At 46.4% G+C, this 18,005-nt stretch overlaps 1 protein-coding gene across 1 annotated transcript in view; it reads right to left on the reverse strand.

Annotated features, from left to right (window-relative positions):
• ly75 (lymphocyte antigen 75) overlaps positions 1-18,005 on the reverse strand; it is a 187,457-nt gene that overhangs the window by 115,831 nt on the left and 53,621 nt on the right. The window contains exons 5-10 of the mRNA XM_038789641.1: positions 15,139-15,249; positions 13,093-13,239; positions 7,107-7,295; positions 5,913-6,070; positions 2,952-3,065; positions 2,352-2,440 (exon numbers count right to left, since the gene is read on the reverse strand). Of these exons, the coding sequence (XP_038645569.1) occupies positions 2,352-2,440; positions 2,952-3,065; positions 5,913-6,070; positions 7,107-7,295; positions 13,093-13,239; positions 15,139-15,249 (808 nt within the window). The remainder of the gene's footprint in view (positions 1-2,351; positions 2,441-2,951; positions 3,066-5,912; positions 6,071-7,106; positions 7,296-13,092; positions 13,240-15,138; positions 15,250-18,005) is intronic.

Raw genomic sequence — 18,005 nt, forward strand, 5'->3', positions numbered from 1 at the left:
AACGAAGGAGGTTGAGGGGCGACCTGATAGAAGTCTACAAAATTATGAGGGGCATAGACAGAGTGGATAGTCAGAGATTTTTTCCCAGGGTAGAGGGGTCAATTACTCAGGGGCTTAGGTTTAAGGTGCGAGGGACAAGGTTCAGAGGAGATGTACGAGGGAAGTTTTTTACACAGAGGGTAGTGGGTGCCAGGAACCCGCTGCCAGAGGAGGTGGTGGAAGCAGGGACAATAGTGACGTTTAGGGGGCATCTTGACAAATACATTAATTTTTTTTTTATAAATTTAGATTACCCAATTATTTTTTCCAATTAAGGGGCAATTTAGCGTGGCCAATCCACCTACTCTGCACATTTTTGGGTTGTGGGAGCGAAACCCACGCAGACACGGGGAGAATGTGCAAACTCCACACGGACAGTGACCCAGAGCCGGGATCGAACCTGGGACCTCGGCGCCGTGAGGCGGTTGTGCTAACCACTAGACAAATACATGAATAGGATGGGAATAAAGGGATACGGACCCAGGAAGTGTAGAAGCTTTTAGTTTCGACGGGCAGCATGGTCGGCGCAGGCTTGGAGTGCCGAAAGCCTTGTTCCTGTGCTGTACTTTTCTTTGTTCTTTGTTAGAAGGACAAGAGCAGCAGATATCTTGGAACCTCACCACCTGGTGATTCCCCTCCAAGTCACTCACCACCCTGGCTTGGAAGTATACTGCAGGTCCTTCACTGTCGCTGGGAGAACATCGTGGAACTCCCGCCCTAACAGCACAGTGGGTGAACCTCAAAGACTGCAGCGGTTCAAGAAGGCAACTCACTACCACCTTCTGAAGGGCAACTAGGATGGGCAATAAATGCTGACCTAAGCAGTGACGCCCACATCCGTAAATTAATTTTAAAAATAAAAAAAGCCTCATTAAGGACTAACCCAAAGGTATGCCATAGCCCTCTGGAATTCACTTTATTTCATCATGGTGTTCCAGCTATTCTCCAAGGTACTATTTTATGGGTATGAAAGCAAATGACTGTGGATGCTTGAATCTGAAACAAAACGAGAAAATAATGGACAATCACAGCAGGCCTGACAATTTCTGTGGAGAGAGAAGGGTGCTAATGTTTTGAGTCCAGATGACTCAACAAAGAGTCGAGCTTTGACAAAGAGTCATCCAGACTCAAAATTTAAGCTCCCTTCTATCTCCACAAATGCTGTCAGGCCTGCTGCGTTTGTCCAGGATTTTCTGTTTTGGTTTAATATTTTATGGGGATCCTTCCACCGGTTTTGGGTAGGCGACCCTCAAACTCTTATTTAATACTGGAGGATCATTGATGCCTTGAGCTGGTTGCCAGCGGATGCTCAATTGCCTTCTCTCAACTTCCAAGCCAGTTCTGCTGACTGCCACAGGCTCTGTGAGGGCCACTGCAAATTTATTCCTCTGACTGCAAACTAGACAAATCTTCCACCCGCTTTTTCCCCTCATGAAATCCAAACTGAGCTTAAGCTCCGCCTGCGTTCCACGCAGTAGATGATGAGGAATGATGAAGGTTTTCACTGCTTAAAGTGCAGGCCTGATGAACAATCATCTCCAATTGGCCTCTCAATCTACTGAGGTGCAATCTATATCAAAGCAAAACTACAACTGGTTCATTGCTTAGGGATTTAAATATCAGGACTATTCCTGGTTCCCATCAGCCCTCTATGCTTCCACAGCCTTTGTACAGGTGCTGGTCCACAGCTAATTCCCAGATCCTGGCAGATGCTCTCTCTGCTTGTTCCATGCTGACTGACTGCTACACGGCTAACTGCCTTCTGCAGGCTCCTAACCTAATCTACTTGCTTCTGTCAGTAAACATGCACAGATGAACTAAACGGTGATCGACAGCCCATTTTGATCACAATGCACAATGCATTTCTCAAACAGGAATGCAAACAAAATATGTCACCTCCAGGCTTTTCCATTCATTTGAATTACGAACCAGACATTTGCAACAAGCTATAAGGGCTAGGCTGGGTAAGGACAGCAGATTTCCTTCCTTGATACTCAACAACAGAAAAACAAATTCACACCATTGCTAGAGAAGTCACACTTTTTTGCATGTGCAAACATTGGGCGGGATTTCCCCCCACACTCCCCCTCCCAGCAGTGGTGGCAGCAGCGGCCCACCATTGGCTGACAGTGGGACCAGAAGTTCACACCCTTCATCACCGGGGAACCTGCGTCAGGGACTCTCCATCGGCGGAATCGGACGGCCTCTCCCGCAGCAAAGGCTGGAAAATCCCACTCATTGTGTTTGAGTGAGAATGATCATAATTATCATCATCGCTTAAAGTAAAAAGTAAATTGCAAGATTTTGTGTACCTGTTCTGTATTGTAAGATGACATTTTGATTCAAAGGCTACTTCTGATGATTCAAGCTTGTAGCAGTAGTTTCCATGTCTTTTCCAGGGCTTAAAAGGGAAAACATAAGATTTAGAGTTGTTTTCAACCTTCACAAGCCAAGGATGTGAGAATTTTTTTGATCTTGCTGCTTTATATTTGTGATGCAGAATGTAGGAAAATGCTGCATATTAGCAAACATTACTTTTACTATAAACCCCCATATTTATTATAAATGAATCTAAAAACATTCCTATTTTTGTCATTCCCCCCCACCTTTATCTGCTTACTATGCTTATGGCAGTGTTCCACTGCAACCATCTGTAAGGCCTTTTCAATATCTAAACATTGTTCAGTGAACAGACTAAATTGATAATGCCTGGATGAAATTTAATTGTTATCAGAGCTTAGTAACAATGAGCAAACTTTATAATACTGACAGTTGCTGACACGTTTCAAAAAAGATACTTTACTTCAATTTAGCCTGTGTATATTTAAAGCCACAAAACTGTACATTTCAAGGTTTACCCAAAAGAATCAAGTCGACGCAGTGCACTTATTACCATAAAATAAGAAGATTACCTCATTCTGAGGGCATCCGACATCAGGTAGACCTGTTTCATTCCTAATCCTTCCTGGTTTCTTACATACATATGATAGCTTGTTGTCACAATCTGCAAACTTCCACCGACCCAACTGTGGAATATGAAATTTTAAAAGTTTTACCATCTATAAGTTCACATTCTCCAAGTGCAATAATCTACGTAAAGGAAGAACTTACATTACACGGTGCCTTTTATAACTTCAGAACATTACAAGGTATTGTACAGCCAATTAAAATTCCATAGTCACTATCGTAGTGTCGGAAACACAGCAAAGTCCCACAGTCATGTGCTCATGATTGCTGTTAGTGATCCTTATCGAAAAATTAACATTGGCCAGGAAACCAGGGAAAGTTTCTGTGGTCATCTTCAAGTAGTGTCATGGGAAAGTTTATGGGGGCGATTCTCCAATATTGGGCCCAAGTGTTCGCGCCAGCACGGTGCTGGTGCGGTTCACTCGGGTGTCTGCGTATTATGTTCAAGTCTCTGGAGTTTGACTTGAAACTAATGAGCCATGGCTGGTAGAGGAAATTTCAAGTTCATATGATGCCACATTCAACTGGCAGATTTAAAAACTAGTACATTAGCAACATAAATGAGTAATTAACATTAAAAACTTGAACTAGATTAAGTAAAATGATGCAATATCTTCAGAAAGAATAAGCATGTGCGAATTAAGAAACTACAGATTTGTGGTATTATGGATTATGTCTGGCGCTTGAAGGGATTGCTCTTAAAATGTTTTTATTATTTTCCTTTGAAGGCTTTTCATAGTTTTGAGCATTTCATTTTTCTATTAAAACTTTGATGAGGTCAAATAGAGAAGTTAATGGTCCTAAAACGATCAGCCAGTCAGCTGGTTTGGCCCTCATTAGCATTTATAAGAAGTCCAACCTAGATGCCTGATCAATAATCTGACCTACTATGGCATTGTGGGCACGATCCAATGACCATGCTACGCCGGAAAAGCAGCTTGCCATGGCGCAGTTGAAAGCTGGGAGACCCCGCTAGCCGACTTGCAACATCCAGCGAGATTCAATGCAATGGTCGGGATCACTTATTAACAAATCTGCATATTAGAGTGAGACAGCTAGCTTTACTCTAATGTGCAGCTTCCCAAGGTACCTGAGGCTTTGGGATTCAATGCCTTTACCTCAGAGACCTTGGTTGAGTGCTGTTTGGTACTGGTCCTCACAAATTGTGGCTAGATGGAATGGCACTAGTGGGAGTCTCCACGGTGATTGGCGACCTTTGGGCTGGGTGGTACCCTGGTAATGCCTGTCTGGCATCTTGGCAGTGTCAACTGGGTCGCTACAATAGGGAGTTCTGGCGAGCGGAGCTCCCCACTGTACAAAACGGGGCTATGTGCGGACTCGCATGTTCCCCATTCAGATCCCTTATTCAATGTGGATCACGTTGAATAGTCATGTGTTTCTCGGCACTGCGAGTGCCAGGAAACATGGGACTAAACACACTGTCTAGGGGCCTTTGTTCCCTTTTGGGAAAATTGTGCCTTGGATGTTTTCAACCAAAAACTGTTTGCGATGCTGTTCTTTTTCATGCCCGTTAGAAAGCCTTCATTAGGCTTTAATCGTGACTAAAATGTTTCTAGCCATCTTAAATCTCACAGCTGCATTAATAATATGACATATCTGAAAGCATTTATAAAAAAAAGTGGCATAAGCATAGTTTTTGCTAAAGAAGGTCAAATACCTAACAGCTTAATCAGCCATTTGTAACAATCATGACCAATATTTAAACTCTTTACCACATCTTAGTAATTTTTGTTTATATTCTACAGGCTCAATTTCTAGGCTGACCACCCAGAAGAATTGGATAATGATGCCATATCAATATGCTAAGCAAACGAACAAACCACCAAACTGGCATTATCACTCCATTGCAGCAATATTTCTAGAGGTCTCTCCCAGGCAGCTTGGGTGGCCCCTCGAGTCACACACTAGGCCCAATTAAAATGTTAAATGGGGGCCCTATGACATTTGACTGAACTAGTTAGAACATGCACTGTGCATGTTCTGAGCAGTGTTAGCTGGTGGCCTGGCTGAACAGAATCCTAAAGGCAAGTTCCTCTATTTTTGTAGGGTCAGGAGAAGCTTGAATTCTTCTCTGAGCACAATAAACCAGACTGCCGCTCACACAGTCTTCCCCTTCTCTGGCACTGGGGTCTTTCTCAGAGTCCTGGAGAATATCCAGGTTGCTCGATCTTGGAGTGGTTCAGAGCTGCTGGAATGCCTCAGCATGCTTGAGCTCCAACTGCAGCCTGTTGTCATGCTAATAAGTCCTAGCCCTAAAAATGGACTATCAGCTGGTTGGTATTGTCCATACAAAACTAAATCACAAGAGATTAGCTGTAGCTGGAAAAGAATCTGGAACATTGCATCCATACACAACCAACCATGTTACTGCCTTCAAACACAACCCCTAAAAGCAGACGCCAATGCACCAAAGAGTGAACTATTCCTTTGCCATTGACCTATGAGAGGCATTGGATTGCCACGGTATAAGTGCCTCCTTTTTTTAAAAAAGGGGCAGAAATAATAGACTCCCAAATCATACAAAAGAAACTGAAACTAAATAACATTTACACTATCTATTACACACCCTTAGCCCTTCGATGCCCAGTCACCGATGGCCTCAAAACTATGTTGTCATGGAGGGAACAAACCCTTTGGAATGCAGAAGAGGAAGGAAGAAGGAAAATTGTTTTTGATGGCGCAGGTAAGAAACTATCCATGGACATGCAGAGACCACCGCAGGAGTCAAAATCTCCCAGGCCTCGTGAAGCCAATAGTAAGATAGTTGGCATCGTCTGATTTTCAATCATAGTTTTTTTTTAAATGTTTAATGGTCTATTGATGAATTAAAGAAACACACTCCGAGAAAAGAGAATGCAGAAATAATGAATCAGTCATGAACTTGCCTTGCCTGCGTATGATACACAGTGTTCTGTCGTGTTATCGGGGATATTAGGTTGAGCCTGGTCCCAGTAAGTGAAGGTCACGGAAGATCCATCTGACCACTCAAACCAAGCTGGAAACTGATTGCTTCTTAATCCAGTCCAGACATCATACATGTGAACTGGAAAACAATTCAAGTAACAATAGCGAAGGAAAATCAATAGCGATTAAGATTATATAGAAACTCACCAAATTAATCCTGGGATCAAAGAGCCTAATTTAATTTTGATATTTGCAGATGAGGTTACACAGATTTTAACCTGTAAATACTGTAACACAGTTTGGGGTCAGAGGATTGTAACAGGGTCAACAGTACACACCTAGCAATCTGATGACACCTTTTTCTAATCCTCAATTCAATCCATATGACTTCATTCATTGACCCTTCCAGCATTTCATCCCTCCCACTGTTTGGCATCATCTGCTTTATTCACTGGGCTGCTTGCATTGATTTATATCCCACTGATCAATCAATAATTCCTTTGTTGTCTATTTTCTATCCTATGTTTTATCACCTTCTACGCTCACTTACTAATTTTCTGCCTTTCATTTCCAGCATTGTTTCTCTCCCTTTTGAATCCATACCCAAGTTCCCAACTTTCAACCCCTGCATGCATTGGGACCTTCCTCATTTGAGTTCTCTGGTCAGAAAGGGGGTGCATACAACATGGGGCGCAGTGGATAGCACTGGGACTGCGGCGCTGAGGACCCGGGTTTGAATCCCGGCCCTAGGTCACTGTCCGTGTGGAGTTTGCACATTCTCCCCATGTCTGCATGGGTTTCACCCCCATAACACAAAGATGTGCAGGCTTGGTGGATTGGCCACGCTAAATTGCCCCTTAATTGGAAAAAAAAATAATTGGGTACTCTAAATTTATTTTTTTTTTAAAAGAGAAAGGGGGTGCGTTGTGAGGAGAGTATTTAGAAAGGGGGGAAGGAGCGAACCTGTAGACACATAATAATTTTCTAATCAAAATTTGGGCTGCAATTACTATCTCAGTAATTGTTTTCACAAATCCTGGCTTGTAAATATGGTAAATTGTTTTGGGGTCAGCTTTTGATAGTTTCCCAGCGTGATACATGTTTGTTTAGCATACCAGGATTCTTGGACTATTTTTGTTACTCGGAAAAAGATTAGGGTTTACACTGACGCTTACCTTCATGAAGTTTGTCGACAATTAGCTCCACATCTGCTAATGAATGTATGCTGATGAGCTGACTTTCATTGGATTTACAGGAATTGTTTGCATCATCCCATTTCAACTCTTTTGTGTTCATATAAAAGCAGAAGCCATTGAATGCAAGCCAGCCAGCTTCACATTCTGTATTGATGTACTTCCAAGGATCTGATAATAAAGCAGCCATAATAAATTTGTAAATTTCATACAACTTCTATTTTTTTTTGCAATTTCCTTCCTTTATATTACATTCCGAAGAAAATTAGTGTTTGGCATTTGTAAACCTTAGGGTAAAAATTGTTTTGCACGGCACTCTTGCTGCAGGTATAAATTCTGGGATAGAATGTCTTGAAAACACCCAACCTGAAAATGGTTCAGGCCATTTTCTAACTATCCTGGATGGCCACCTTGTGAGTTTGCCTTCTTGAATATGGTAATTAGGGACCTATGGCAGTATTTAATACCTTCTGCTATGATGTGTTTGGTGGTTCACGCCGCTGAGGTCCCAGGTTCAATCCCGGCTCTGGGTCACTGGCCGTGTGGAATTTGCACATTCTCCCCGTGCTTGCGTTGGTTTCGCCCCACAACCCAAAGATGTGCAGGTTAGGTAGATTGGCCATGCTAAATTGTCCCTTAAATGGAAAAAAATGAATTGGGTACTCTAAATTTTTTTTTTTTAAATGATGTGTTTGATGGTGGTGGTGGGACTTTTAACCACGATGGGGGAGTGGCAGGTGGGAATCCCACCACTTTCCTGCCTCCATCCCAATTAAGTCGTATGATGGTAAGGCCTGCCACCACTTGAGGCCCTTACTTGGGCAATGAAGTGGACGTGGAGAGTGTTGCCATGCAGAGAGCGCATCAAGCTAATCCATGCATTGGAATTGCTTGGGGGAGGGGGGTGTTGGGAAGAAGAGAATGACCCCAACCCCATAATCCTACCATCTCTCACCTGTGGTCTGGGATACAGACCTTGGGTGGGCATGACACCAGCACGGGCTACTTACTCCACAGTGGTGTTGCTGTTGAATAGAGATGTCAGCTTCTGTTTGGCACCTCTTCCCCTTGGGTTCTTGAAGGCCCACACCTGTCCAGTCTGATTGGCAATTCATTTTGTGGGTCTTCCCGAAAAGAGGTGATGTGAAGCTCTCGCCAGCCTTACAACCAGCAGGTGAAACCTTCATCACCTCCATTGAAGACTGCCTCAGTATCTGTTTAAGGAATCTTAGGAATTGGGCCACTGTGTTTGGAGTGGGCCCTGGATGTGTTTTAGAATCTGCATAACAGTTTTCCAGTGGTTACAACTGGAAAGGAGTGAACTAATATAAATCTTTAGCGCCAGTAGGAGTTGGAATCATTTCAACAGCCTCTGCAGCTGTGATCAGCCCCTCCCCTATAGTCCTTTCCTTCCCATGGGATTTACTGAGGCAGCTCTCCACGAATATTTAGCGGAGGCCTGAGGACCAATTTTTTGTGATCCTTGGGTCTCTATCTTCGGATGCAGGTCTTTTGCATACTAATTTGGTGCTTTAAACCAGGGTTTGGCCGCTGTCTCTGGCGGGTAGGGTACAGTCAGTCAAGATGACGGTACTCCCGAGGTTTGTGTTCCTGTTCCAGTGCCTTCCCATCCTTATCCCGAAGGCCTTTTTCAGGCGGGTTAACAGGAGCATTACGGGATTTGTGTGGGTGCACGGGACCCCGAGGGTGAGAAGGGTGTTTCTGGAGCGCGGCAGGGATAGGGGGGGCTGGCGTTGCCCAACCTCTGTGGGTAGTATTGGCTGCCAACGCAGCGATGGTGCGTAAGTGGGTAATGGACGGGGAGGGGGCAGCATGGAAGAGGATGGAGATGGCATCCTGTGTGGGCACGAGCCTGGAAGCGCTGGTAACGGCGCCGCTGCCACTCCCTCCAACGAGGTATACCACGAGCCCGGTGGTGGCGGCTACCCTCAAGATATGGGGGCAATGGAGGCGGCACAGGGGGGAGGTGGGGGCCTCGATGGGGTACCCGATATGGGGGAACCACCGGTTTGTTCCGGGGAGAATTGATGGCAGGTTCTTGAGTTGGCACAGGGCAGGTGTCAGGAGGCTGGGGGACCTGTTCATAGATGGGAAGTTCGCGAGCCTGGGTGAGCTGGAAGGGAAGTTCAGGCTCCCCCCGGGGAACACCTTTAGGTACATGCAAGTAAGGGCGTTTGTCAGGCGGCAGGTGGCGGGGTTCCCTCTGCTGCTGCCGCGTGGGATTCAGGACAGGGTGCTCTCGGGGGTGTGAGTTGGAGAGGTGAGGATCTCGGAAGTGTACCAGGTGATGCAGGAGGTAGACGAGGCCTCGGTGGAGGAGCTGAAAGATAAATGGGAGGAGGAGCAGGGTGAGGAGATTGAGGAGGGGACATGGGCGGATGCCCTGGAAAGGGTGAACTCCTCCTCTTCTTGTGCGAGGCTTAGCCTCATACAGTTTAAGATGTTGCATAGGGCTCATATGACCGGGACAAGGATGAGCCGGTTTTTTGGGAGCGAGGACAGGTGTATTAGGTGCTATGGGGCCCAGCAAACCATGTCCACATATTCTGGGTATGCCCAGCGCTGGGGGAAATTTGGAAAAGTGTAGCAAGGACAGTATCGATGGTGGTAGGATCCAGGGTCAATCCAGGCTGGGGACTCGCAATATTTGGGGTTGCAGTGGAACCGGGATTGCAGGAGGCGAAAGAGGCCGGTGTTCTGGCCTTTGCGTCCCTAGTAGCGCGGCGGAGGATTCTTCTTCAGTGAAGAATGACACCACCTCCCCACCCCCGAACCCTAACAAAACTCAACATGGAAGCACCCAACTCCCACTAGGCATGACCCCTCAAGGTCCAATCTGACCTCTGCCCACCAATCCCACAAAGGCCTGACCCGACCCATCTCTCCCCACAACCCAACTCACTTATCTTATACATTACATTTGTCAAAGATCTTTAAATATACCTGGATCACACAGCAGCTGGGGATGTAAAACAGGCAGTGTGGCTTCTTTACCTGCGAATCTACAGCCCTTCGACAATAGACCCCAGGGACGCACTGCACTGACCTGATCTCGCCTGGCTTGAGTCGGAAGTTCGGGCACAATAGATCAGCTGGATTTTAAACCATGAACCTTTGAGCAGAGTGGCAATCCAACTCAATTGTCACTTGATGGGAAGTTAAGGCCTGTAAAGTTTTACCGGAGGAGATGGTGACCTGGTGGTCTTGCCGCTGGATGAGTAATCCAGAAGCCCAGGCGACTGCTCTGGGTAAATGGGTTCAGATCCCACCATGGTAGCTGATGGAATTTAAATTCAATTAATAACTATTATTATAAAGCTAGTCATTACTAATGACGACCAGGCCAACCATCATTAATGTTGTAAAAACCCATCTAGATTACAAATGTAAGGAAATCTGCCTCCCTTACTTGGTCTGACCTACATGTGACTCTAGAGCAATGTGGTTGACTCTTAACTGCCCTCTAGTATGGCCCAGCAACCTACTCAGTTCAAGGGTAATTACAAACAGGCAGCAAATGCTGTTGACGTAATATATTGTTTAAAAACCTCCATGTCGTTCTATTTTGTTCTTAAGTAATTCTGTAACTGGTGGTGTATGGCTTGACATAACCCTTAAACAAAAATTTCTCCCAAAGAATCTCTTAAGAATCAATATTACCAAATGAGGAAGTGGGCCAGTGATGCAGTTGGTTGATGCATCGCAGGAGCACCTGACCTGATTTTGCAACTTGAGATGTGTCACATGGCAGATTACCAACACTAGAGCATTTGGAGAAGTGCCAAGTCAAAGTGAAGCATTTCCAAAGATTGAAAACAATTCACCTTGGCATCATCAACTGTGCACAATTAACTGGATGGTTGGAAAACATCACAGAGATCATTTACTGCCCTCTGATCCATGAAGTGATGTTTTAGCATGTCTATTTATGTCAGGATGAATGATAAATTAAAATAATTTGTACGCCCATAGGTACAATGATCAAGTCATTCAACATTAGAATTCTGGATTTGTGACAAGATCATTGATGTTTTCAGTTTCGAGTAGCTTCAAACTTACATCACTTTCACAGCTTAAACAATGTGGCTGGGATTTGCCAGCCCATCCCGCTGGTGGGATCTCCTGACCCTGCCAAAGTCGACACCTGCTGGGAGCTCCCCAGTGGAGGGATGGGCGAGGCATGCAAATTGTCATTGGCTTTGGTGGAACCACAAGGTCCCGCTGGTAGCCAATGGCAAGTCACCTCTGCCATGGAAAATCCCACCACTGGGGGCCTGGAAAATCTTAGCTGGTGTGTGGGGGTTGGAGAGGGATGAGGAAGATTACTAGATTACTTGAAGCAACCAGTCAGCTCCCAGGAGGCAGACTGTTCATGTAAATAAGCTTGGGTGCCACCAATTTAACTTGGGTTGGCCAGGCTTCCATAGCCTCAGATAACTCATCACCCTCTGGGACCCTCGGGGGAATAGGACATCTGTCCTGACCTCCACCGCATCCAGGAGCCTCCCCAGGTCACCGTCCCCAGATCTTGGGGCTGGTCGCCACAGCGCCATTGCTGCAAGCTGGCTGGGGTTGACTGAGCAAGTGCAGCTTAAGTGCTGCTTGACCTTGTTAGCGGGGGGCTGGAGAGAAACCCGTGAGGGCCTCGTTAGGTGGATCAATTAACGCTGAATTTTGTTGCTGACCTCACCAGGCCAAGTGGCAGGAAGCTCATGACAATTCCCGCTCGCTAACAAGATTAGAAATTTTTCCAGGAAATTGTGGCAGTCAATTGGAAAAAAACACTGACAAGAAAATAAAACATTTCATTATTGACGTATTGGGGTGGCGCAGTAGTTAGCACTGCTGACTACGGCGCGGAGGACACGGGTTCAATCCCAGCCTCGGGTCACTGTCCGTGTGGAGTTTGCACATTCTCCCCGTGACTGCGTGGGTTTCACCCACACAACCCAAAGAGGTGCAGGTTAGGTGGATTGGCCACGCTAAATTGTCCCCTAATTGGAAAAAAAGAATTGGATACAGTAAATTTACAAAAACAAAATTAATGACACATTTGGATATTGTTTGAAAGCTCTGAAGGTGCAAAAACAAAACTAAACCCTCGATAAAATCTGGGAACGCTCATGTTAAAACAGGATTGTACGAGCATCTGGAGTGTAAAGCAATACAGGATCTGAGAGCAATAGCTCTGCGTATTTGAAAAAAGGATTTGAAAAAAGCCCAAGTGGTGAAAACAAAGCAACACAGATTTCCAGCCCAATAAATATGCATTTGTTGGGCTGTTTGCCAGCCTCCTCCAAGAGAAGCTTTGAGGTTTTAGCCCTCGATTCGGGTTGTTTTGCACAAAAATAGTGGAAAATTCGTAAATGTATGCAAAGAATGATTCAATTTCTTGTATGCTCTATTTTTTTGTTTCTAGTATACTACCCTAGCACATAGGCAAGAATACCGCATTACATTCAGACATGTTCCTTAGGTGAATGAGGAAGGAGCAGTGCTCCGAAAGCTAGTGATTCGAAACAAACCTGTTGGACTTTAACCTGGTGTTGTAAGACTTCTTACTGTTACTAAATTGGATACAAGAATAAATAATTTGCCACATTGTACGGAGGAGGAGAACAGTTTAATTTGTACTGAACAAATGGCAGGTGGGGCCATTTAGTTGCTTGCATTTTGGTATACATTATAGCAGTTTATGATTGTGACTACACTTCAAAAGTGCCTCACTGGCTGCAAAATACTTGGGGACATCTTGAGGCAGCGAGTGAAAGGTGTTATTCAATGTCTAAAGAATTCTACCCCATGTCCTAAGCTTCACTTTGACAGTGATAGTGCCAATTAAGATTGTCAATTGTTCTGACCACAGAAGAAACAATTCATGAAGAGTAAAAGTTGCATCAGTAAGAATTGATTTTACAAGGGTAGAAAAAAACCAAATGGCACTTACCAATCGACTCCGTCCTTGTCTTATTGAGCAGTTTCTTGCATACATATGGTAAGACAGCTTCACAAGGGCTAGTTTGCCAGTGACCATCAGAATCAGAGCTCATCATGGCACAGCTAGATTCCTCAAGATGATACAAACCAAATATACCTAAACATAATAAGTTTTTTTTTAATAAACAATTTTATTGAGGTAGTTTTTGGCTTTGTAAACAGTTACAGACATAAACAGAAAGAAAGCAAAAAAGGCAAAAATGTGCAAACATCCACGTACATTCAATACTTCAATCGTAACATACTGCACAAGCCCGCTCCTCTCCCACTGGTACTACCCGCCATTTTATCCCTCCTACTCTACTCTACTCTAACCCCCCCCCCTGCTGACGCTCACTCTCCCGCAAAGAAGTCAATAAATGGTTGCCACCTCCGGGCGAACCCCTGTACAGTTCCCCTCAAGGCGAACTTAATTTTTTCCATACCCAGGAAACTCGGCATGTCCGCAAGCCACAACTCAGTCTTCGGGGGCTTTGAGTCCCTCCACGCCAATCGTATTAGTTGCCGGGCTATCAGGGAAGCAAAGGCCAAAACATCGGCCTCTTTCTCCCCCTGGACTCCGGGGTCTTCCGAAACCCCAAAAATTGCCACCCCTGGACCCATCGCCACCCTTGTTTTTAGCACCCGGGACATGACGCCTGCAAATCCCTCCCAGTACCCCCTAAGCTTAGGGCATGCCCAAAACATGTGAACGTGGTTCGCTGGTCCTCCCACGCACCTAGCGCATTTGTCCTCTATCCCAAAGAATTTGCTCATCCGAGCCACCGTCATGTGGGCCCGGTGAACGACCTTAAATTGAATCAGCCCGAGCCTGGCACATGTCGCGGTCGAATTTACCCTACTCAGGGCCTCTGCCCACAGCCCGTCCTCCATTTCCCCGCCTAGCTCCTCCTCCCATTTAAGTTTCAGTTCCTCCATCTGGGACCCTTCCTCCCTCATGAGCACCTTATAAATATCAAGAGACTCTACCCTCCCCTTCTTCCCCCCTAGAGACTATTCTGTCTTGGATCCCCATTGGCGGGAGGCGTGGGAAAGATGGGACCTGTCTACGAACAAAGTCCCGCAACTGTAGGTACCTAAAATCATTTCCCCTTACCAGCCCAAATTTCTCCTCCAAGCTCCTCAAACTCGCAAAGCTCCCTTCCAGAAACATACCGCCCACCCTTCCCACCCCCGCCCGCCGCCATGCTCGAAAGCCCCCATCCATACTCCTGGGGCAAACCGATGGTTGTCGCAGATTGGCGCCCAAACCGACGCCCCTGTCTCCCCTACATGCCTCCTCCACTGGCCCCATATCCGCAGGGTCGCCACCACTACCGGGCTGGTGGAGTACCTGGCCGGCGGCAGCGGTAGAGGAGCCCTGACCAGGGCTGCCAAGCTGGAGCCCCTGCACGCTAAACATAATAAGTTGTAAAGTTTCAGCTGAGAAGTCTCACCATTATGTGTGAATAACTATTTAGCTGTTTTAATTTCAGAGGGGCTTGACGTAAATTAAAAATGTGCATTACACTGGCATCTTCCTCATATCCTGAATGAGGCAGACAGTATGGGAGACATTATGGAAAAGAACTAAAATGATGGGAAGAAAAAAACAATAATCAAAAAAACAGTTCAGTGGATTGTGAGAGGTGGAGTAAGAAATCACAAAACCAGTCATTGAGAAAAGCACAAGCAAAGAAACCAATAAACAGAAGAAGGGACAGAAACAGAATGACCTGAATAATGGGAGGGATGGAACACGGAGCAGATAAAGGAAAGGAGAATAACAATAAGAAACAAAACGAGAAAAGACCCTTCCTGTAATGCTTAGGTTGACTTCATGTGTCATTACCAAAACCATTTTTATGTCTAAACGGAGAAAAATCCAAACATATAATTTAGCTGTGAATTACGGCGATTGTATTGAAATCTTGTATAATTTAGCTTTCTGTTATAACCACATATCCAAGTTTGAAAATAAGATAATACAGTTTGTAACTGAAAAATATTGATTTACCATCTTTCCAATTAACAAATGCCAGAGGTGTCCCATCCGACCATTGCCAGCCACCAGCCACGTTCAGTTGGTTCAGACCAATCCACAGGATCTTCGGAACATTTGGCCGCCCTATCAAAAAAAGCACATTGAAATATGTAGAAATATTTAATTCAGGTATATTTAAGAGCTCAGGCCAAACATGTCAATTCAGTTAATGTTTCTGCACATTGGAGGAACAGCTACAGCATATCCTAAAGTTGGAAGTTTCAATCTGACAGATTGGTTCTGATATTTCGGAGGAGGCAGGAAGGTGTAAAGCGAGCAGGATGGCAAGGCGCAAACCCATCGAGGCTGGGGATACAGAGGTCCTGCCGAATCCAACAGCAGGATCCCAATAATAACTTTACTTTACTGACTGGTTGCCAGATGAGAATTCCAGTAGTAGCAGAGATGAATTATGAAAATTTAGAGCCAAAATCACTGGATCAGAAAAGATTATGGGTGATTTGAAGGGTGCTTAAATTTCTTAAGGAATGAGATAAACTCGGTAGAGACACACTTTTTCCAGTGATTTCAGGTTTGTTTTTAAAGGGACATATGCAAAAGATCAAATTTGGCACAGACACCTGGGCGCGATTCTCCGAGCCCCGCGCCAGGCTGGAGAAGCGCCGCAACTGCGCCACGACGCCTTGCCATCCCCAGCCTGGGCCCCTTAGGACTCACAGATTGGACGGATGGAGGTGGGGCAGCCATGATATCCGGGCAGACTGACAGGGTGGAGAGGCTGCAAATGTCAGGGGAGAGAGAAGCTAAAGTCTTCCCAAAGGGTTGGGAAGCTTTTGCCTTCTGGAACCATCATCACCCACCTCCCTTTCGCTGTTGTCCAGACAAGTACAACTGGCACCAGTTACATTTAAATTCATGCTCCCAAATTCAGGGTAAACTAGCAAAACATCGTAGGACAAGAGGATTTAAGAGAACTGGCATGATCCTACAGTTAGATAATATGTTGACCAATTGCCAATCAACATTCATGGCTGCAGTCTGAATTAAAGCAGTAGGTAGCAGCAGAGAAAAAGCTAAAATAGGAGAAAGATAGATGTCACACCACTATACCATATGCGGGAAATCCATTTACCACTGTATGAATGCCACCTAGTGTTACAAATCAATTCTTTATCATATCTCAATACAAAAGTTAAACATTTTAAAAGCTCCTGCTGTAGTGTCATTATTTAATGCTGATTAATCTTCTTTATTCATTCAAGGGATGTGGGTGTGGCTGGCTAGGCCAGTATTTATTGCCCATCCCCAGTTGCCCTCGAGAGGTTGGTGGTGAGATGCCTTCCTGAACCATTGCAGCCCATGTGGTGCTGGTACACCTACAGTACTGGTGGAAGGTGGTTCGAGGACTTTGACCCAGTGACAGTGAAGGTACAGCGATATATTTCCAAGTCAGGACAATGAGTGACTTGAAGGGGAACTTCCAGGTGGTGGTGTTCCCATGTATCTGCTGCCCTTGTCCTTCTCGAGATGGTAGTCGTCGTGGGTTTGAAAGGTACTGCCGAAGGCGCTTTTGTGAGTTACTCCAGTCCATTCTTGTAGATGGCACACATTGCTGCTGCTGTGCGTCAGTGGTAGAGGGAGTGTATCTTTCTGGATGGGATGCCAATCAAGTGGAACGTTTTGCCCTGGATATCGTGAAGATCCTTGAGTGTTACGGGAGCTACACTCATTCAGGCAAGGGGAGTTATATAGAAATTGCACATGAAAAAACGCTATTCAATCCAACAAATTCATGCCGGTGTTTTACCACCACATGAACAGTAGTCCTTAATCTCATATGTCCATTCTATTTCCTTATCTCCCAGGTTGCTTCTGTTGCGATTGCACCATTAGTAATGCATTTTTAAACGCTGACATGGTTTCCCAATGCGAAGAAGAGAGATCTGGGGGGGCGATTCTCCAAAATGGAGACTAAGTGTTCACGCGACGTGAACGCCGTCGCGTTCCACGATGGTGCGAAACGAGCACGGGGACGACCGATTCTGTCCCCCACAGTGGGCCAGTATGGTGCTCGAGCGGTTCACGCTGCTCCAGCCTCTCTTCCCGGTGCGGCCCGCCGATTGGTGGGTCCCTATCGCGGGCCAGACCCCATCGGAGGCCCCCCCCCGCCGGTGAAGGAGCGCTTTGCCCCGCCCCACAGGCCGCCCCCCCCCCCCCGACCTTTCGCGCAGAGTACCCGCCCGCAGCGACCAGGGGTGAACGGCGCCGGCGGGACTCTGCTTTTTCCACGCAGCCGCTCAGCCCATACGGGCCGGAGAATCGGCGGCCCCACCAATTCAAGCGGCCCGCGGCCGACATCGCGTCAAACGCGCCGGCGGAAATGGCATCTCAGAGAATCACGCGCGGCGTCGAGGCGTCGTGGCGCAGTTGCGCCGCTTCTCCAGCCTGGCGCGGGCTCGGAGAATCGAGCCCAGGGGCGAAATTCTCCGTGGACCGTCGTGACACCGATTTCCGGCGAGCAAAAGTGGTGCAGATGACTCCGGCGTCGGGGCCTTCTTTTAGGCCGCTAATCTCCGTTCCCGGAGGGGCCAGCATCGGACCGACGCGATACATGTCATTTTAATGCGCTGCAGAAGTGGCGCGTTGAGAGAGAGGACGGGTACCGGCGTGGGGAGAGGAGGAGGAAGGAAGGGGGGGAGGGAGGAGGAGGAGGAAGGGGGGGGAGGGAGGAGGAAGAAGGGGGGGGGGAGGAGGGGGGAGGAGGAGGAAGGGGGGGAAGGGGGGGAGAGGAACGGGGGGAGGAGGGGGGAGGAGGAGGAAGGGGGAGGAGGAGGAAGGGGGGAGAGGAAGGAGGAAGGGGGGGATGAGGAGGAAGGGGG

Source organism: Scyliorhinus canicula, chromosome 2 (assembly GCF_902713615.1).
Source record: "Scyliorhinus canicula chromosome 2, sScyCan1.1, whole genome shotgun sequence".
In the NCBI taxonomy this organism is placed as follows: Eukaryota; Metazoa; Chordata; class Chondrichthyes; order Carcharhiniformes; family Scyliorhinidae; genus Scyliorhinus; species Scyliorhinus canicula.